Source organism: Montipora foliosa, chromosome 13 (assembly GCF_036669935.1).
Source record: "Montipora foliosa isolate CH-2021 chromosome 13, ASM3666993v2, whole genome shotgun sequence".
In the NCBI taxonomy this organism is placed as follows: Eukaryota; Metazoa; Cnidaria; class Anthozoa; order Scleractinia; family Acroporidae; genus Montipora; species Montipora foliosa.
The window spans coordinates 25,924,239-25,946,760 of NC_090881.1; the positions used below are offsets into that span (position 1 = coordinate 25,924,239).

Consider the following 22,522-nt stretch of genomic DNA (forward strand, 5'->3'; position numbering starts at 1 on the left):
TTGTGTCCCTTGTAGCATCATTTGCACAATGATGCTTCTCGGGCCACAAAATTAGTAAACTATATGCCCTCCAAAAGTCATGTGATTGTCCTATTCATATCAGCAATGCAATGCATGATGGGGAAACGCTGTTGCACGGCAAGAAGCTTTTCGATTAACTTCTACGAAATCCGCGTGAATGAATTACTCGCATTTCTGGACGTATCTGAAATAACTACCTGTAGTAGACTGTGAGGCCAGAACAGTTCAATCTTCTTGTATATTGAGCCCTTCTCGCGATCATTTTTCACGTGGACAAAAGGCGAAATCTGCTGAAGGTAGCTCTGTTCGTCAGATGCTTCTCCGGGATCAGTTTTGTGTAAACGAATGACCTTTGTCGCCAGTCCCGTCTCTGGATCCTTGTCTTTAAAATGAGCCACAATTTTGCGTTCGTTTCCAAACTTTAGTTCACATATAGTGGAGGTTGTACTTAAAACCGAGTGCGGAAGAAGTTCATCCCCCAGTATAAGATTTATCAAACTGCTTTTTCCAGAACTAGTCTCGCCTAAAAGAGAAAAGACAATTCAAGTACTTTCTCTATACAAGTCTGTTGATTTAAGTTCCTCTTTTAACCAGGAGAGCTCAAAACGGTCAAATTTTAAAAAAAGTATCTTAGGAAATACTGCCGGTTTAATTAAGCCGAGCATAAACACCCAGGCTGATTCCATCCGTGATCTGTGCGAAACTCTTCGTTTAAAAGAACATTCTTAACATTTTAATACGATTTTAATTAACTATTGTTTTTATCTAGTATTTACATTCTTACCAACTCTTATTTTGTGGGTAGCGCATATTGTCATCTGGGCTGTCTGAGTAAGTGAGTGTGTGAGTGTAAGATTCGTAGCCCTGCAGCGCGTGCATGAACTACGAAAGTAATGTACGGTTTTATGAATTATATCAATTGATGTTTGTTTGCGGCCCACTTGTCGCTTTTTTCCTTTCTTAATTGTCTTGGCGAAAAGATAATTAAAACTGTTTGAGTACGTTATTGTCAAATTAACAGACACATTTAAATTCTTAAATGTCTTAAATCAAAAATCACTCTTTTCCCGTCTACGGAGACCGTCACACAAGCTCATATTCCACAGACATTTTGCAGGTCAAATAAGCAAGAAAAAAGTCACCACTCGACCATGATATACCCGGTTGTTCAAAAGCCGATTAACGCTAATCCCAGATTAAAAATTAACCAAGGAAATTATTTCAAAACTGATATTCGGCAAAACGTTTCACCAAAAAGTTGAAAATATGAAACAAACGTTTACGCTAATCCTGGATTAAGTTAATCGGCTTTCGAACAACCGGGCCCAGGTCAACTTCTCTGCCTGCATTGAAACACATTCAACAGTAATTTCTTCGCAACGGAAAGAGAAACAGTAGAAAACTATTTTCATCTTTATCATTGCAATCGATTAGCAAAAAATGTAGATTTCATCAGCTTGTTTGTGTTGAAATTCCTTCGACGCTGTGCGCAAAGAAAACATTGTCCAGTGATAGAAAAGATGAGCTCTTTTGAATAAACGAAACATTAAAAAAATTCCGACTTAGTTTTCACATCTGTCGAATTCTTTTTGTCATGGAATGGAAGTGTACGTTCGGCAACACTACTTTAATTTTGCTTTTATCGATGGGATTTAATTGATAAACACCCAACCTCGTTCCAAGGGGCTCTCTTCAATGGAGGCAGAGAATATAGACCCTGGGAAAGAGGTTGGTAAACACGTAGATTATACACCTTTTTCCAAAATGGCCGCCATTTAAATATTCTTTTGTTTTTATTCAAATTAGCCCTTGATGCCTCGTTCTTAAGCTTAAAATTCAAAAGAATATTTTATCTTGAACGGGGCAACAAGGGCCAATTTGTATGCACATAAATCAGCGGCCATTTTGAAATAAGGTGTATATCGGCTAGTCTGTGCCGGTTGATTTCGCTCCACTTTTCTTCATAAAAAATAGAGAAGCGGAAACCGAAGCTTTTGGTTGCAGAAGGCAAATGGCAGATTGAATCTGCAAACAAATGATCCTCAAAATTGTCCTTTCTCTGGACAAAATAATACCAGCATGAAATAACACTCTGGATCACGGACAAATAATGAGACAATCGATCAATTACCTCGCGGGAAATAATCAATGAGAATTTGTTTCTTAATCGATGACGACAAAAAAAGATGCGATATTTTGCGTGACATTTGCCATTTCCTTGTTCAGCTAAATATACAAATTGATATTTTTGTCTTGAGTGCCTGTAAACAGAACTTGTTGTCCAGTTGAAACGCCATACTTGACATATTAAAGGTTATATCTATAAAATGACGCCAAACTAATTGTTTGAAATCCTACGTAATCGGTTTTATGTACAGTTCAGCTGTGGCCACTTTCTGCAAGATTGATTTCTTTGTGAAAAGGGTTTTTTAATTTTATTTTTTAAAAGCCTCCAGAAACAACACTTTGAAACTCCTCCCAACTATGTGACAGATCCTCCTCTCCAAACCACTAGATTTAACAATTCTCAGCAGGAGCGCCTGTTTCCAGTCACAATCAACACTATGATTCACTGTTTATTATTATATTATGTATATACATGTTCCCTTAAATTGCCACAATACTTCCAATTTTTCATCAAAACTAAGCATAAACCAAAAGTCCAATCAACTGAAACCATGCTTACAATTTTAACCATATGAAGTGAACCGTGATTTGCAATTTCAGTTATTTTTTTTTACAGATATTCTGTTGCTACAGTTATTCAAAATATTCTCTCAGTTTATCTAGCCCACCCATACACCCTTTGAAGGCCTATTTTTAACAACAGCAATACTTGCGTATAATGCACTGAAACAATACAATACAATATTTTATGCATTTGCCATATATACAACATTTTGCAGCTCAAGATGGAATTGAAATGAAATGAAGAAAAAGTAAAACGTTATTCCCCTCTAAAAATCCAGCCGAGTTGACACTGCTAGGAAAATATAACACCTATACATCAAACACAACAATTCCAGGGTGTACCACGTGCACTATCCACATGTAGGCAATGCGAATCTATTTTTTGAATTGATAATGGCGTTAGTTGAAGATCGAAACGTCGTTTTATAACTTTCTTTATATGTTATTACCAAATATTTTATTGCCGTTGTTTATTGTCAGATCTTAATTCAGTTTCATAAGTCAGAAAAGTCAAAAGTTAAAAGTATTGGTTAAGTAATTGACTCAAGTTCTCTCTTGGTAAATGCAAGGTCATTAAGAAAGAACTTTCCTTTGACATGATCCATTCATAAGATGTGAATTTAGATTAATCTGAAATCAATACAGATAGATCTAGGATTCGCAGTAAATTTTTCAATTGCAGTTAAAGAATAAAGGCGAGTAAGTTCAAAAGTTATTCAGTGAAAAACGACTTATTTCGATGAATACCCTTTTGCAACTTGATGCTAAATTACAGTTCATGTAAATGTTAAATTACTTGATCCCCTTCAGATTTTTTAAAACAGTTAACATATTTGATATTTTACTGCTAACATTGAATCTCTCGGTTACAACTAGTTTTTCCTGCCGCAAAAAGTGAAATGTTGTCTTTTATCTTCTGTTTTTTCTTAATTTCTTAAAGGGTATTAGAAGAGAAGACAATTGTTTTGATATTTTCACAATAAAGAAGGCTTGGTTGCAACCATTTAATTTCCTTAATTATTAGTAACTATTGTAGGTACCTGCAACAAGAAGAAAGTATTCCTTGCGAGCAAGTTGCAGTTTGTGATTTTTCATCTTCTCTTCCACGTTGCTCTCTTTCTGTTGCAGTAACTTAAGGATTTTTTCGTCCATCTTTTCCAAGCACGTTTCTGTATCATTGTATAGATCCGTTAAAATGTGTCTTTTCCTTGAATCTTCGTCTTTGGCTTCAGACAAAATGGAGAAGGCCTGAAGGAAGGAAATAGTTGATCCTAAACCCAGTTTTGATTTCAGTTAAAAGTGGTTGATGCTCATAAGACAGTTAAATTTAGAGCAACTTTCTTATGATCTTGAACTGAAACGCCTTCTAATAAGTGTAGTTTCGGTGACCAGTATATGGGAGGCTCAATATAAAGAGGGCACCTTTTATCAGCAACAAAAATCTTCGTGCTGGTAGCGACTTGGTACATCGTAAAAGTAAAACAGTATAGATTTAGACTCAGCATATAAACGAGGAGCGTAGTCCCAGTTCTACAAATACAAAAGCTAATGGTGTTGATATTGATGCTTTTATAACAGAGTTTCGCCTTCTGAAAGATGGACATCAGAGGACATGTCGCTCTTCTCTTATGAACCACTCAATGGCGTTACTGATTTTGCCTTCTCTCGCCGTAACACTGTTCGGGGAAAGCGTAACAGGTAAGATAAAGTTACCGTATTTTACTTTGTATTCAATCAATGAAAGTGTTATCTGAAAATACCCTTAACTCAAAATTTGTCCGACAGAACATTAAATTTTGTATGATTCATTGTGTGACCATTTGCAGATTGAAACTACGAGGTCGTGGTCCCCAAAATTGTAATCAAGTATTCTTATATTAGTGTCTAAGACTTTTCTTGTTAGAAATACAATCGGATACTGCCTTGAAATAGATATTACACATAATAGACCTAGTTTGAAGTCTTTAATAATAATAATAATAATAATAATAATTTAATAAGTATTTAACAAGTTTCAATACTTTACAAACTATCAGGTCATGAAAAATTCTAAAACTAATGTATATAAGTAAAAATAATGTGCATATATAAACTACAAGATACGTTTATAACTTGTAATGTTTACGAAACAAATGAGTTTTTAAATTTGACTTAAATGAAGTAATGGAGTTGCAGTCTCTGATTGCTTGTGGTAAATTGCTTTCGCTTTTCACTAAAGTTGTCAATGAGGCCCCCGCAATTTCAAGAAATCTGAGACAAACTAAATCTGAACCGTGCATTGCAAGCTTTTTTATGTCTGAAAGCCTCGTGACCTTTGTGTTAAAACGTAGTCAGTGCAGAGTTGTGTTCTGAGTGAACTTATTTGTCTATCTTGAGTTATGTCGCAAGTGGCCAGTTGGCCATGCGCTTGAAATATCAGCGGGCACATTACTATATATAGCGCGGGTATAGTGGCGTCGGGTTTGTTGTATCCAACTGGTATTGAATATTATTAGAATACTGACCTGTCCAGCTGTCCAACTCGCTTCCCTTTCTGACTGGTGCAAATCCTCTTTTACTTTAGCTTTCATTTGATCTAACGTTTTCAAACCTTTGCATGAGATGTCAAGAGCCATCATCGCTTGAAACATTTCCGCTATGTCGTCGATCTCGTGAATAGTTTTTGATTTACCAGTCGCCATTTCGTGTTGGTGATTCACAAAAAGGCTACACGCGGAAAGTCGATAGTTTGTGTAGTTCTATCGTTGATTACATCAGGAATTTAAGACATGGTCAATGTTTCCGTGAAGGCACAGTTTGTAAAGCGTCCATTGTGGGACTGTGTTACCTTAAAAAAGAGGGAGTAGCGTTTCCAGGACTGGCAGGAACCCGGATGTTAAAGTTCTTGATTCTGATTGGCGCATTTGTTTCTGAGACAACAAATACCTTGCTCACAGGGCCTCGCAGTTTCCTGTTTATTTAAGCTTACATAGTTTCGCCAATTTTGATGAAATTGGGATATTGATAGCGCGTCCTGACTCAGTAACGATGCACATTAGACGTCGATTTACAATACGGTTTTCAGGGGAAGGATGATTCCAGCTATAACAGCTATACGTCTACGAAATCATATTATATTAGAAATAGAACTTGCTATTTATCAGTCGACAGAGGGGGAAGGAACACTGTCCTCACAAGCTTAAGTCAAATTTCTAGGTGAAAATTCAGTCCCTGTTTGATAATTCACTGTGGTGTTAAGTATTTGTTTGATCCATGTTTCCGTGCAAATCTTTCCTCGGCCTCGTTATTTGCTCGGCAGGGTGACTGAAGCGAAGGGTCAAAGGTGAAAATTCCGGGAAAATGGTAACAAAAGAGAAGATAAGAGCGATTATTGTTTCAACTTATTTTTTAGCTTGTGTTAGTTTTTCTCTCTTTTTTAATCCCGGGATTATCAGTTAGCACGCTTGTACCAAAACTCTGATTTTGCAGTGGATTCGCGCGTAATCATCGGAATAATCTAATGGCTCTTTTTTGACCTTTTTTATAACGATTATGTCGCAAGAATTAAAATGTATCCTCGTTAGAAAACATAAGGGCCACTTGAAAAGAGAATGATAAAAGTAATTGAAAGAGATTTAAACGGGGCTGATATTGTATTTCTTTCCATTTTAATATGTTATTTGAAAGGGAACTTGGTAAATTCTGAGATGCTATTAATATCTTTTCAACAAATTGGACTTTTCAAAACGCCGCATTTGACAGTTTTTGCTCAGTGTAAACTGAAAATCTTCTGATATTATATTTCAACCAAAACCCAAAAAAATTGTAAAGTTCTGAAAATCCTAACACTTTCACGTGTTAAAAAGTATAATCCAAAACCTGTTCTCTGCATGGGAAAGTAGCTTGATGTAAATTTTTGAACCCTCTTTGACAAAACAATACAAAGTTAAAAGCCTAACTTATACGTAGAGGGGGACAGGTGGCTTGTAACCAATTACATCATCACAGACACAAATACCAATGGCAAAAATGTTAAATGGGGGATGGCAAATTAACTAAAGGTTTTACCGCCGGAGAGACCCATTGTTTTTGGCATCCAACAAAGCAACGCGAAAACCACAGATGAATGTGACGTCTTCAGTCATTTTATGAGGGTGGCACGTATAATAGCCAAAGACTAATGAATTTGTGGCCCTCAGTCAGAGCCCGCCCACAACAGCAGAAACTCCGTGCCTCCTCTTTTCGAATGGTGTGTGAGATCTTAACATCCCGTCCCGTTCGAGTTTATGAACAAGGGTTGTGATTACATCCGCAAATGGTCAGACTTTCAAGTCTTCTCGGATAAGAACTGTAAACCGCCTACGGTTTACAGTCCTTATCCGAGAAGATTTGAAAGTCTGACCATTTGCTGATGTAATTACAAAGGCAGCACCTTCTCTTCACTAGGGAGCTTACGCACGCGCGTTTTGAGAAGCGGATGGCAACCGGAAGTGAGCTGTTTTCTCTGTTAACTTGTCCAAATTCGTGTGAATTGAACACATTTGCATTGCATTGCTAAGTATCTTTTCTCCATTTGATATGCTCAGTAAAAAAATCTGGGAGACACCACTGCCCTGGCACGCGAAATGTTCTCTTCCGGTTGCCGTCCGCGTCTCAAAAACGCGCGTTTTTTGAAGACCTTGATCCTTGATTGTTGGTCCGGACTGAGTCGAACTTACGGCCACCCCCACGGTAGTGCGGAGCTCAATGAACTAAGCCAACCGGTCGACGGTATGTTCCTAAAGGCGACCATTTTCTTGAAGGGTTTCCTTTTTTTTTCTAAGAGGTAACTTTAAAATGCAAATTCTTAACAAATGTACAAATTTCAGTACAGAATCTTCAGTCAGACTGATCATAAAAAATGGCAGTCTAAATTCTTTCATCTAAGGATTCAGAAGTTACCCGCACATTGACTGATTTTCAACTGTGTTAACCAGTGAATCTATAACCTCATTGCATTCCTTCACGGTGGGTCGTTCATCTGGATTTGGTCTCCAACATTTCTGCATAAGGTTGTCCCAAGGATGAGGAGGTCGTCGGCAATTTTTCACAGGCTCTGGACGATATCCATCGCACACAATGGCAAAGAAACCTTCTAACGAAGGTTCTGCGATCTTAGTGAATGCTAATTCTCCAAACCACATCTCCCACATCATAATCCCCAAGCTGTAGATGTCTGCGCTGCATTCATACATCTCAGAACGAAACACTTCAGGTGCCATATAAACAGGAGTTCCCGTCAAGGTACCTGTAATATCCATGGCGGGTTTGGAAACACCAACGTCAGTGATTCTCACTGTGTCACCGTCTGATAGCTTGAATAAGGGAATTAATAAGAAATGATTCGATTCAAATGAAAATACTGAGACTGCCAATTTGGCAACCAGTTTTGTGGCTGGGTGATCCTCCCGTCACCCCACCCTCCAAAGGCTTTGTGGAAAAACGTAGCTTCCAGAGCAGGCGTATTTTGATGGGGATTGAATCATTCTCGTCACCTGCAGAGCCTCGGGAAACTCTATTTTGGAGAGCATGCGCCGTAGGGATCTTAAGGCCAAAAATTGACTATTTGAACCTTACTGCACCTGCTCACTCCTCGTGCTAACATGAATGCACCAATTAGAGACGCTTTTCATTGCTCTTGACGAAAACCAATGAGAAGACAATTTGTTCCAGGATTCCCCAGATCTGTTCTCTCCCTCAGTCAAAGAAAAGCTCTGGGGTCGAGATTGGGGATCGAATAGGATAATGCCGCCATCTTGAATAGTAAAAGTGTTGGACAACAGGGGAGAGGGAAACAATATTCCACGGGGAAGAAGATCAACATGTAGTAGGGGAGGGAGTAGGATAATTCTCCCCTTCTAGGTTTCGTTGCGGTTGATTTTGCATTAAAAGCACGGAAAATAGGAAAAAAGGAATAACCAAAAATGGAAGGCGATAACGGTAAAAAATGTATTTGTTGTTAAAAGATTCTTTCGATATTCCCTGTCGTTGCTTTTTACTGCCCAATTCTTATCAATGAACATAATTTACTGAAACTATCTTTTGTCATTGGTTTTTCGTGCTTGTAGTTCTAGTCCAATTCCGATATTGTTAAAGAGGCCATAAGTTCAGCAAATGATGACTATTTAAAAAATTAGCTGAAAATTGTTGTGATGGATTGTCAAGTCTCTTCTAAATCTGTAAATAATAAGTAATCTAGATTTAAATGTTTCAGGACTGGGCCAAACTTTTGAAGTGAGTATTTTTCAGGGGCCTTTTTGAAATAATACATGCCATAGCCGCTGTGCAAGTTTAGGTGGTCCTACACCTCTGTCATGGGTCAGTTTTATGCAACTTTTTTGTGTATTTTGGAAGACTACAGAATTGGAATCCGTTGAAATTCTTTAGCTGAGTATCTGAGGAACACGTAACTTTCGAGACTGAAAACAACTACACCGAATTCACGCACTGATTTTTTCTTTTCAAAAATACAAGCTGACCTTTCATATTTGAAAAAATGTACATATTTAAAGTTTTCAAAACTAATGGGACTTAACTTCTTCTTATAAAAATGTTTCAATTAACATTTAAATTAAAAAAAATGTTTTTTAAGATCGCAGGTGAGTTATCAATCTTCTCTGGTAGATGTTTATCATAATTTTTCGTTGGTTGCCCCTGAATTCTCACCGTAACGAGATTACATACCAAGATATTTGCTAGTTTGAAGTCTCTGTGGACAATTCCTTGTTCATGTATGTACTTCAGAGCAGCAGTGATCTCTTTCAACCATTGACAAACGCCCAGGGCTGCGTCAATATCAGATTTCCCAGGACACTTTTTCGGGTTGTTGAAAATTGTATTTCTCAAGTCGTCTCTGCACTCTTCCATGACGAAAATGACCCTCGTAGAGCCGTCCGTTTTCAGCAAAGATGTTCCATAGAACTTTATTATAAAAGGATGTTCCAATTTTCTAGCAAATAAAAGCGAAAATCGATTTTCAATAAAGGATTTAAGTGTAACTTCAAAGACATTTAAAATGATTAATAAATATCCCGATAGAACAAGTTCATTAAGAGGTGTAGCTTTTCTTTCTTCTCAAATTACAATTGTCTGGGTAGAAACACTTTCGAGAATTTTCCTTTCTATTTTCACTATTCGAGCATTTTTACTGACCCACTCCACATCGGTGCGTCTGTCATAATGAAGTTCAGATTTAATGTAATTTAAGTCTACGCCTATAAGAGTCCCGAAGAAATGTGACCTATCAATGCAGGATCTTACTGTTGTTTATTGTTCACTTATCCGATCTGTCCTCGAGTACGATCTCCTCTTGTGTCCAGAAATTCACGCAATTGTAAGAATAACAAATATAACAACTGTGCAAAAAAACATAGTGCGAGTTTCAATCGACTGTCGTAAAACCAAAACCAAAGTAATTACTTTGGCCAATCAAAAAGGTCGGAGACAATCAAGTAAACCAATCAAAACTCGAAGTAATTAGACGTAGCCGACACAAAGCGCGCGAAAATGTGCATGCGCGAGCCACAATTGGTTTTGGTTTCACTTCTGATTGGTTAAAAAATGGCGCGAGAACTTTGAACCAATTACTGAGTGAAGTAAATGCTAAACTAAAGCAATTCGCTAATTACTTTCGACACTCAATTGAAAACCGCTCTAACGAAAACAACAATTATAGCAAAAATAACGAAAATAACAAATCGACGGAGCGACACTGGCAAATATAACAAATTACTGAAAGAAAGCAGGGAAAGAGGCTTCACAAATGAAACAAAAATACCACTTATGCCTGTGTGGTATTCCCTAACCTTCCCCAATATTTATCTAAAGCTTTGGAAAGCATCCAGAAACGTGCGCTGGCAACCATAGCACCAAGCGCATCTTATGAACAAGCCGTATCCATATTGGGTTTGACCTCTCTATGGGAACGAGGGGACGCCGCTTGTAAGAGATTTGTTTCTAAAATTGCGCCTCCCAACCCCCTTTTTTCCCTGTTATCAAGTAGAGTAGAGATTGGGGATACTAAGGGTGCGTTTCTTTGGGATGATCCGAAAAAGGATCACTTATCCGAGATCACTTGGATCACGATGCACCAAAGGTCCCTTTGATGCACCATGATGCACTATGATCCAAGTGATCTTGGATCAATGATCCTTTTTCGGATCATCCCAAAGGAACGCACCCTAAGTGTAACCTCAGAAGGAATACCACCAGAGTAGTTAAGCCATGTAATACCGAACGTTTTAGTCAATTTGTTACTTTTAAGGATGCTAATAACCTGCCATATTAGAGGCGTTAGTATGTGACAGATTATTATTTATAATTTATATTTATATTCATGATTATTGTAATATTTCATATATCTTGACTTTGTACTAATTAATGTATTAGTTTCTGACCCTGCCTGTAATTCGGTCTTTAAAACTGTTTAAGGCAGAAACAAACAAATTTGTTTGATTGATTGATTGATTCATTGGTTGATTGATTGATTGATTGATTGATTGATTGAAGTCTTTTTGGGGAGCATCCTTCGACGCGGGACATTCCGGCACTTACCGCATGAGTTCAACCTCTGTTGCGATGTCACTGGCGTTTGTGGTATTGAGTTCCAAATTGCACACCTTCACTGCAACAGGTTGAGTGCATCCATTTTTGGTCATCTTCCCTTTGTACACGGAGGCAAAGGAACCGGTGCCAAGGCGGTGGAATATGTCCTCCTTCCACTCCAATTCGTTGTTGCTGATATCGTTGCCAAAGACTTCTTCTAGTCCAAATATTGAAAGATTCCCCCGAAGCTCCGAAACCGTTTTCGACATTGGCTGGTAGAGATCAACTATTACTCTGGTCTCACGCCTTTCATTGTTGAGTTGCTCACATAACATCTTGTCGGCTTGTATCAGCTCTGGGATGCGGGCTTTGATCTGCTCAAGGCAGAGCTTAGCTTCTTGTAACTGTCCTCTTACGAACTTGTCGAGAGCAATGTCATCTATGACCTTGTTGAGATATTCTGCTGATAACTTGGTCATGAAGGCACACTTATCTCTTTCGTATTTCTTTAGTTTCATTTTATCTTCAATATTTTCTTTGATAGCCATGATGCCCACAAAAGGTGCACCAATCGCAACAGCAATAAGACCAAGAGGAACCCAGATCGGACTTAAAAGTCCAATGGCAACCTTGTCACCTGCAGTAAATCTTGTTTCTGGGAAAGACGTTGGGGAGACATGCTTATTATCTTCTGTAACTGCTCTATGAAGATTCCGCAACTGCGCCTCAACAAATTTGTAGCGCTGCTGAAAGTGTTTTATGAGAGATTCTCGAGCATTTGCGAAGACTTTATTATCCTCTTCCCATTGCTCAATGATGTCTCGAAGCCGTTTGGAAATTGCTTTCATGATTCCATTTTGGGTAACTTCCCAGGAACCTTCCACATTTGGTACATCATCCAGGGTCCATGACGCAAAGCGTTTTCTTACTTCTTCAGTCTTTAGGTAGTGAGATAGCTCCTTTATAGCACCTTTAACTCGATCGTTTAAGTACTCTGCAAGTTCTGGCATTACCATGTTTTGCTTTGATTCAATGCCCGCCAATCGTTGCCGAACGTTAGTCATTTTCACAAGGGCATTTTGACGATCTCTAGAGGCGTTCGCCAGAAACGTCTTTAGCTGGAACGTCACCCGACCAAGAAGGCATTCTAACCACCTGCAAAATATATGATAAAATATTTGAAAGTGACCTCAGTTTCACTGAGATCGAGAGCATTTAATTATCTCGACGTATAAGCGGTATGGTCAAGATAACTGGACAACTTACACATTTCATCATACCGCATCCGATGTCAATGTCTTGACATCATGCAGGGGGTTAGGTCACGCTATTTTAGGTAACTTTGTTTAATTTTGTTAATTATGACCTCTAAACGTCAAATTGGCAGAGCAAGAGTCTTTCATTTGCAAAATCACGGCCACATAACAACTGAAAATGATTTTCCAGCTTTGTAAATGACATTTTGATATAGACGTTTTTCAAATTTACACAAATTCAATCCATTTCAATCCTCTCCAGTTTTGTCCATCCACGTCCCTTCTTGGCTTCGCTGTGTTTTGTTAGAGTTCTTCTATAGTTTTGAACAGTTATTTTGATATTTTAGTTAATTCTATGACCATTCGATCAGTGCTGAAATTGCCTAAAATTGCGTGACCTAGCTCCTTTAAGCGACGGTGACGGTACCGAGAACGTCATCTCACAATATAAATTCGCGCAAAAGACCCCACACATTATTCGTAAAGAGTAGGGCATGGAGCTCCCGGTGTTCAGTGCTGCCAGGCCGCATTTCAGACGTGGTAGCCCGATGCTCAACCAACTGAACCACCGGTGCGCCATCCTCCAACATTTTTGGGAGTTGTTGGTTCGGCAGATGTGGGAGGGTGTTGCCAGTGGTCTGCAAATGGATGCAACAACTCCCTGAACAATGTTAGGACGTGCAGGGAAGGATACGACCCATGAGACTTTGTACATTTACAAAATCTTGTTTTTAAAATGTTAATGAGTTGCTACCTCCATGGACACCCTATGCAATGCTAGTGCGTGGAGCCAACAATGTAGGAAGAGCTGTGCAAACAGATCTAACATTGTTGCGCCAGCGCTCACTCCCGAAACCACGGCTGGACAGCGGCTGGACGCGTGAGGTGAGCCATTGTTGATCTCCGCCAATCAGAGACTCGCCTGCCGAAATCGAGCAGGCACAAGGTATATTAAGAGGGTAGTTTCTAAAGAAACTATGGTGCTGCGTCGGTGGGGAAGTAGTATACAAAAAATTGGTTTTATCAACGGAACTCGAGTGAGTGGCAAAAATCGAGCCAAGATGCCCCATATCACGAAACCGTTCAATTTTAAAACTGAATCTAATTTCGGCGATGGTTTACGTTTTTACCTCCATTGAAGTTCCAGTTGACATTCAATGTTCTTCAAAACCATAAGTTTAATTCCTTCCATCAAAGATGAAAAATCTTCAGTAATAATACCCAGGTTTTGTCCTTGTGTGGCTCTCCTGGTGGACATGTATATAATCTGCGTCATAGGATCAAGGCTTGGCCAGCATCGTTCTAAACTCTTAACAACGTGATGCTTAACTCTCGCCTCGTTCTTTGGTACTTGGTCCCATTTGTTGCAAACAAAGAGAGCACACTTTGATTGCAGTTTGCCTTGTCCTTCCACTGATAATTTCCTTACTTCTTCCAGCAGGTTTTCAAGCTGTAATTTTAAAGATATGTTGACATGTTTAACTTTAGATTAATCCACTAGTAAATAATAACAGGTGTAATGTGGTTATTTCTTTTAATCAAAGGTTTCGTAAAGTACTTCAGAGTGAAAAGGAGCGATATAAAAAGTGAACAACGTTTCGATGACTCCATGTCATCATTATCAAGTTCGAAATACATGATAGAATTGATGATATATATAGTAACAATGGTGTGAAAATATTGAGGGAGGGGTGTTAAAGTATTTAATTGTTATGTAAAAAGTTGGCACGAACTGATTTCGACTCCGTGTTAAGTTCTTGTTTTATTTTCCTAATAAACAGGATCTCGTAGATCAAGCAGTCAAACTTTGTGCGGCATTTCTTTAGAGCTGTTAAAGTGCCACTGCGACGAAAATGTTTGGTTTTCTTTTCGAATTTTTTCAACGCCAATTAAGTCAATATGCTCAAAATAATACAATGCATTTAAATTTGGAACGATAGAAGCGAGATAAGTTGGGAAATAGCCAGCCAAAAACCGCTAAAAATCTGTCCGCCATTACTCGGACGGCATTGGAGAAGCCCGCGATTATTTTGTAAGCGGTCTTCACGCAAGACTTGGCTTGTGACGTCATACGTGCATCGCTTCGTGGGAGTTTGACAAAGCGAACTAGTCGATCAAGGAGTAATGTATATAATATCAGCAAAAAGCAACTCGGCGATCTCTCACATCTCATAGACGGCATGGGAAATTAGCCGCGTTTATTTTGAGCGTTGCGCATATGACGTCAGACCCCAGGCGATCCAGCTAGACCAAACCCTTTTCCTCGCTCACGGTCATTTGCCGTCAGAGTAATGGTGGACAGCGAAAACCGATAAACTACGTTACAATAATCATACTTTCCGTGGAAATTTTGAGAGAAAGATTGGCGTGATACCTATTTAGTACGTCTATTTTCAAAATCTAAAGAAAAAAGGACATGCAGAATTTTCATCGTAGTGGCACTTTAATCTTGTAGATTAAATGCTTGCAGCTTGTGTTCGTCTTTCAGGTGTTCACCAATAGCAGAATGTTTATGTTCGGCGATGCGTTGAAAGAGATGTCGGGACGTATATCCGATATAATCTGTATCACATAGATCACATGAAAATTTGTAAACAACGCAAACGACAGAAGGCGAAGATTCGACCCAAAAGGTATGTTTTGGAAGTCACACTGTCTACAACGCACTTTTGCAAGTCATCGGAGTTATTACTGTGTTGAATTAAGAGGATGGCCGCAGTTTTACAGTAGCCGGATTTGAAGCACAGTCGATAAGAAATTGATGGATCGTCTTGCTTACTCTGTCTTTCTGAACTCCTCCGGCATTGGTACTGTTAATGGTGTAGATAAAGGCAAAGGCTTCGGGCAGATACTGAGTGACGATCTTATCCATGATATTCGACTCCCCAACACCAGGGCTGTCAATTATAACTATGCCTTGCTAAAATACAGAAAGATTAACATTGCGATTACCACGTTGATGCAACTACATTATGTTAATCAGAGTTTAATAAGTTGATAAGATATTCTTAATGTTTGTGAGCAAATATAACTACCTGTAGTAGACTGTGAGGCCAGAACAATTCAATCTTCTTATATATTGAGCCCTTCTCGCGATCATTCGGGCCACAAATAAACTATATGCCCTCCAAAAGTCATGTGATTGTCCTATTCATATCAGCAATGCAATGCATGATGGGGAAACGCTGTTGCACGGCAAGAAGCTTTTCGATTTACTTCTACGAAATCCGCGTGAATGAATTACTCGCATTTCTAGAGGTATCTGAAATAACTACCTGTAGTAGACTGTGAGGCCAGAACAGTTCAATCTTCTTGTATATTGAGCCCTTCTCGCGAGCTTTTTTCACGTGGACAAAAGGCGAAATCTGCTGAAGGTAGCTCTGTTCGTCAGATGCCGCTCCGGGATCAGTTTTGTGTAAAAGAATGACCTTTGTCACCAGTCCCGTCTCTGAATCCTTGTCTTTCAAATGAGCCACAATTTTGCGTTCGTTTCCAAACTCTCGTAGTTTCGCAGGCTATCTAGGCCACATGCAGGCAATCTAACTTCATGCACATTTTGAAGATAAAATCGTTCTCAGGTTGAATCCGTTTTGCCTAGGTTAAATAGGTGATCCACCATTCGGGTGGTTTGTTGTTTTCTCTGTGATTCTCTAATTATGCCTGCTCCTCTCCTTTCGATGCACTCATAGACCTTATTCACGATGGCCACCATGTTGGATTTGCTATTATCATACAAATTAGCTACACACTTCTGAGGGGGCAAACAACATAAGTTCGAGAGGTTATAACGAACATCTTAAGCCACACAGATGATTTGTTTCACGTTTACTGAATGTTTATCACCAACTAGTAAAACAGAATGATTCACACAAGTTATTTCTATATTTTTTGAGTGAAAAATGAGCAGATAACAAAGTAGAAAGTCAAAATGTCAAAGGCAATCAAAGATATCAAATTATTATAAAAGGTACTTAATTCTAAATTCTAAAATGTACTTTTTTCGACGAGCCGATTTTCCGCAATTTGCATTTTTTCCAATGTTTGCCCCCCAGCATAACACATGGCTAATTTGCATGACAATTTGAAAACCAACATGGTGGCTATGGTGGATAAGGCGTATTACCTCCCTCTGGTACTTCGCCGTTTGAATAAGTATCATGACATTCCTTGTTAGGTTCCTTACCAAAAACTACATTATAGGGAGTTTTCCAAATGGCTCTGTGCGATGAGATGTTTTTCTTTTTTTTCCTGCCTCATGCACAACCTCTAACAACTTAGCTGGTTAAAAGCGCTTTTCTTTAAGAACACTGGTTATGTTTATTTTGATCGTGCCGTTGTGTCGTTCTACGTCACCTGTAGTAGATGGCTTTCTGGGTGCACCGTACACAAATTTTATGTTGTGCTTATTACATCAGAGATTTCTCAAGACATGTTTTTATTCTTGAAGTCCCCTCCAATGACTGTCTAAATGCAGCGTTTTTGAAAAAGCAAAACATGTAAAAAAAAAAAAAGCACCTCTAACTCAGTGAATACTGTGTGTTCCTGTGAGAGGAATCATCCATGAATACTTTGTAAAGCGATCGGAAATATGAAGAAGCCATGTTTAAAGTTTTTCTTGACAGTGACATCAAGTGGCAAGATTCTGAAATCCATTAAGTTGATTTCTACGTGATTCATGAAACCATCTGCCTGGATTGGATGATTGATTGGTTTCTTTTAATGGTCTGTTACACTTTTCTCAGGTGCACCCAACGTCAATTTTCGGAATATATCTGTTCGGAAGACGATTTGAGATCTAGAATTTTCGGAACATTTGTTGTAAAATTTCTTGCTTGCCTGCCTGTCCTAGGATTTTCGATCATCTAAAAAATGGTATAATGGCCCATTTTTAACGGATTTTTTCCCTAAAAAGGTCACCTAGAATTTTCGGGAGTCTTTTTTCTGGCTGAAATTTTCGAAAAGGTGAGTTTTGATCCCTATAAATTTTCGGATCACGAGACTCTCAGCTAGGAAATCCGAACAGATGAAAACATTAAATAGGGGATAAAAATATGCCTTTATCTACCGTTTAAATACTAAAATACGTTTAACAATGCTATGTAAGTGGTTTTGAACTATATTCTCGCTGGGTGCCCCTGTTTTCTGTTGTTGGTGGAGGCTGCACATTCTAACAAACGAGTGAACAACCCTCTGTGTTATGCCGGAATAACGTCTTCTGATCTAAGCCTCTGTCTTGTCTCTTCTTCGGTGTGATTTGGCGGAATGTGAATTGAAGTTTCGTATGCTACAACATGCATCTTCAGAAGTGACGGTTGAACAAATTCAAATATGATACATATAAAATTAAGAAGACTGGTAACTAGAGAGAATAAGATAAAAATAGTAAGATAAATAGCGGCAGTGAAAACTGACCGTTTAATAAGGCCTCAGTTTTTCACTGCCAACGTTTTCGTTTAACGCTGGTTTAAGGTCACGTATTAATAAAGTTTACTTTATTTTACAATGCAAATCAGAGCTACCATTTGCTAAAACTTGAAAATGCTCTCATTTTATGTTGTGACCAGTTTTTATACGAAACGTATACGAAACGTTAAGTCAAAAGTAAAATGCGCTTTATCATTATGTTTGTAGGCGCTGGTTGTTTTATGTTTTTGATTAATTTCAAATAGCCAAAGAGCAAGAATATTTGTGAATTGAAATATTCTTGTCTTTGGGACCACGTACCCGTTTACTTCGTTGAGTATTTTCCCGTCACTGGCAGTCACTTTCCATTTCTTCTCCATAATTCGGCACTTGTCTTTCTGGTCGATACAAACAGAATTATTTCGACCTTCCCTGTTTACCTCTTTCAGCCATTTATATCAGACTGGATTTACAAAAAGGTACCTCCTTATCACGGCTTGGAAAACTTACCACTTTGAGATCCAGAACCCAATTTCTGCTTTTCATAGCTATGATTCCAGCAAGGAACAAACTTTAACCCCCTCCCCACCCCCCACCCCCCCAAAGCCTCGACAATGCTACTTACAGATTTCACTCATGTCTAACGGCAGACCATATTTTACTTGTCCATGCATGGGGGGCCCCCTTGAGACTTAAGGGTCAAACTACTGTACTGTTTTATTGTACTTAAGCCCTACATAAAAAATGGTTTCTAGGTTATTTCGTAGTTGTAGGCATTCGATTCCTGCAAAGCCCTGTCATATAAATACTGACTATGACTGAAAAAGTCAAAAGCCATCTCACTAAAATCTAACAGTTAAATCTAATAGTTAAAGGTAGTAACTGAGACGTGTGGTGGTTAATCGGCTTCACCCAAATGCAGTAGTGTGTAGTGGTGAACGCAAAGGACCCCAAAAAATACCACGCCCCTTTTTTAACCACACCCCATAAAGGAAATCCCTTTTCAGACAGTTGAGTTAAAAAAAAGGATTTAACCTAAGTAAAATGCGGATCACCAATTTAACCTAGGTAGAAAGGTATTCAACCTGAGAACGGATTTTACCGGAAACATATACGGCCAACTTTGCTGTCTTCGCCACCGAGCAAATGGATAAACGTAAAAAATTGCCATGCATAGAAACCTCCAATTAGACTTCGTTCTTTAAAATTGACAAAAAAGAATTTATAACCCCTGTTCTCCTTCTTCAAGAGTTTTTGGTGACAAATCCCCAAACAGTAATAAAATTAATTCAAAAACTATTTCGTCGTGTGTTGTTCAGTTGGATGAGCACTAAGCCTAAGGAGTTGAAAAGTATCTTCGTGTATTCTTCAATAAAAGTTGCAGACTTCTCTCATAACTGAACAATACAACAGTGCGTTTTTATTGAATTGTTTAGTTATTTTTGTCAACATTTGCCCCTAATAAATATAATGTAGCCATAACGTTCTTTAACTGTCACCATATACCTGCCACAAGAATGAAATATTCTTTGCGAGCCAGACGCTCTTTTAGGTTTTGCATCTTCTCTTCAACGTTGCTAACATTATGTTGCAGTAAATGACGGATTTTTTCATCCAGCTCTTTTATGCACTGACCGGCATCTCTGTACAGATTCAGTAAAATGCTTCGTTTCCTCTCATCTTCTTCTTTGGCTTCAGACAAAATGGAGTAGGCCTGAAGGAAGCAAGGAAGCCTGTGAGTACTTTTTCATTAGTTTTCCAGGTAGATCTTTCTCTTTTGTTACGTTCTTATGTAAACAGAAGACATTGTGGGAGGTTTATGCTTGTCATGCAAATACCGTCTGCAAAAGGTCACTCATTGATCAATTATGCACTCTATACATGGTTTTCACCTGACGTCGCAGCAGCCATGTTGGTAGCAACATGGCCGTTTCATCACGTGATTGAAAACCATGTATTGAACGATGAAGATTGTTATTTTCCTCTATGCAGGTGCGGCGCTTGCAACAAACCAAGGCATTTGACAAAAACCTCATGACTACGATACAGCACATTTTTGCAGAGATTACTAGCTGGTTTAGATTTAGTGGAGACTGTTTCGATTGAGCGCCGCATTGATCAGGGGCACCCATCGTCAATTTTCGGAAAATATCTGTTCGGAAGACGATTTGAGATCTAGAATTTTCGGAACATTTGTTGGAAAATTTCTTGCTTGCCTGCCTGCCTGTCCTAGGATTTTCGAACATATAAAAGATGGTATAATTGCCCATTTTAAACGGATTTTTACCCTAAAAAGCTCACCTAGAATATTGGAGACCCTTTTTTCTGGCTGAAATTTTCGAAAAGGTAAGTTTTGATCCCTATAATTTTCGGATCACTAGACTTTCAGTTAGGAAATCCGAACAGATGAAAAATGCTTAGGGGATAAAAATATGCCTATATCTACCGTTTAAATACTAAAATACGTTTAACAATGCTATGTCTAAGTGACTTTAAACTATATTCTCGTTGGGTGCACCTGATTGATGAAAATGATTAGAGCGTTTATGTAAAACCGTTTCAGCAGGGCGTTTCAGCATTTGAGAAGCAAATACGGTATTTGTCACTTGGGAACCCCACAATTTATTCAGCGAAGCATGAAATTTTGATAATATAAAAGATCTTTTTGTAACTGCCTGCGTCTTCTTATTTCTTGTGAAAATGGCAACAAATCCATCAGCAAGGAGGTGGCAACTTATTCTTGACAACGGACATGATATCACCTCAAATTACTCTCATAGGCGCCAGCACTGATGCTGTCAGTTTCCAGAAATCTGACCAATTAAGTTTAATTTTTTTCGTAACATCGTAACAACAATTCAAGTCGGCGTTGTTAATAACTCTGTGGTCTTGCTGTTTAAGTCTGTGTAACATATGATGTCTGTAAAGCAATAGTTCTACTGCATTTTTCGTGAGTTGATATTGTTTAGTATAAATATGGAAACAATTGCAAGGCTTTTGTGTCTAGACAAACTTTCCGCATAAGTTCGTCTTGGAATGCGTTTGTCTACATGCGCCTTCCGCCTGCCTTTTTACTTGATAAATTCAATGAAAACGGCCCAATTTCGCACCAGAGCGCAGATTACGTACCTCTTGAGCAAAAACTGGCGATTTATTTTCTTACTTGGCATATTGTGTACATTTGTAGTGCACCAGGGGCCCTTGGAATGGTTACTTGCATATTTAAATACTCATGTTGCTTGAGTAGCCTTGTTGCCGTCAGCTATAGAAGTAAACATAGTAAATTATATTACCTTTCCAGCAGTCCAACCAGGTTCCGAGGCTGACTCCTTGTGGAATTCATTTTTTACTCGAGTTTTCATTTCATCCAGCGTTTTCAATCCTTTGCACGAGAGGCCAAGGGCTTTCAGTAATTCGTACATTTCCCCTATGTCGTCGATTTCGTCGTCAATGGTTTTGGGTTTGTCGGTTGCCATTTTGCACTAATGAACGAATAGCTGGATGCAAAGGAGCGGTTTTAAGAGGGGAGCACAGCCTCAGTTAAATAGCACAGTTCATGCTTAACTGTTGTTCGCAATTGGTGCAAACATATTCTCCGGAACCCCTGTTGTTGTAAGGGCATGGGTGGTTTTGATTTGGTCTGTTTGTCAAAAGGTATTTCAAAATTAAATCGTAGTTGTTTGTTTCAGTCCGTGGTGTCAAAGTTCAAATTCAAGAAACTTGCAAGAAAATAATTAATGTACATTAACCCCGCTAAACGAGGCGCATTTAGAATGAGCTAAAGTAACAACCGAACCGCGGCCGTCGAGATTTTCAAATTACAAAAGGGTCGCCGTCTTTTCTGTTTTAGTGAGTGAATCCCATATTTGGCCCATATTGGACCCATATTTTTATTCTAACAATTTCGACCATAGACTGGTCCTGGACTGGTACGTTTACTCGTAAAAGTTCTTTATTTAGACAAGGACATTCCTTGAAATTTACATCGTTTTATATGAAAGCCGTGGGGCCGTAACAGGATTACTGTATGAAGTGAATTGATTTATGTGACATTATTAACTTATTTAACTAGTGTATCTAATAGATAGTAATCGACTGCGGTACATCTTGTTGATAGTGACATCATTTATCACTGGTAATCATAGAAACGGCGTATAATTAAAATGAAATGGTAAGAATACAGATATTTGTAAAAGTTCTTCTCACAAAAGAATGGTTATGATAATGATGAGAAGAATCGAAGGAGGTTTATATAATAAAAAACAGTGTACAGAAATGCATAATTTAAAATAAACAGTGAGTTGCGAGCAAGGAGAGTAAGCTAGCGCTTCACCCCAATGTAAACCTGAAATTTAAACACTTCTTGAAACACTCAGTCGTAGGTTGTGAAAGGAAGACTTGAGACTCGCAGATATTCGCTAGACGGTAACCAGTGTAACGTGGCCTGGGGTAATATGGCAAAAGAGCCGTTCACGATTTTACTCACGCCGGCCATTTCGAAAGCGGTCGGTTTCTAGGTTTCCCACCCTAGCCCAGTTTTAACGTCAGGTGATCTTACTTCATAGTTTTCTTGGAAGATAATCATGGCT

The 22,522-nt window shown here is 38.6% G+C and overlaps 2 protein-coding genes across 2 annotated transcripts in view; both read right to left on the bottom strand.

Moving 5' to 3' along the window:
• LOC137983064 (mitofusin-1-like) overlaps positions 1-6,062 on the bottom strand; it is a 10,665-nt gene extending 4,603 nt beyond the window's left edge. The window contains exons 1-3 of the mRNA XM_068830239.1: positions 5,217-6,062; positions 3,753-3,960; positions 219-544 (exon numbers count right to left, since the gene is read on the bottom strand). Of these exons, the coding sequence (XP_068686340.1) occupies positions 219-544; positions 3,753-3,960; positions 5,217-5,393 (711 nt within the window). The 5' untranslated portion in view covers positions 5,394-6,062. The remainder of the gene's footprint in view (positions 1-218; positions 545-3,752; positions 3,961-5,216) is intronic.
• Positions 6,063-6,337: 275 nt separating this feature from the next.
• Positions 6,338-21,926, bottom strand: LOC137981876 (uncharacterized). The gene is made up of 10 exons (XM_068828915.1): positions 21,227-21,926; positions 19,440-19,647; positions 18,296-18,331; positions 17,741-17,889; positions 15,806-16,045; positions 15,310-15,450; positions 13,661-13,980; positions 11,284-12,429; positions 9,415-9,679; positions 6,338-8,045 (listed from the first exon to the last, which is right to left on the bottom strand). The coding sequence occupies exons 1-10, from the start codon at positions 21,407-21,409 to the stop codon at positions 7,629-7,631; spliced, it is 3,105 nt and encodes a 1,034-aa protein (XP_068685016.1). The 5' UTR covers positions 21,410-21,926; the 3' UTR covers positions 6,338-7,628.
• Positions 21,927-22,522: the final 596 nt, after the last annotated feature.

Bases quoted from the DNA above. Each gene is read 5' to 3' on its own strand.
- LOC137981876 (XM_068828915.1), bottom strand. From the start codon at position 21,409: ATGGCAACCGACAAACCCAAAACCATTGACGACGAAATCGACGACATA. The intron at 19,648-21,226 runs GTAATATAATTT...TGCTTCCTTCAG, and splicing joins CTGGTTGGACTGCTGGAAAG to GCCTACTCCATTTTGTCTGA. The intron at 15,451-15,805 runs GTAGTTATTTCA...TCTGTATTTTAG, and splicing joins GGCCTCACAGTCTACTACAG to CAAGGCATAGTTATAATTGA.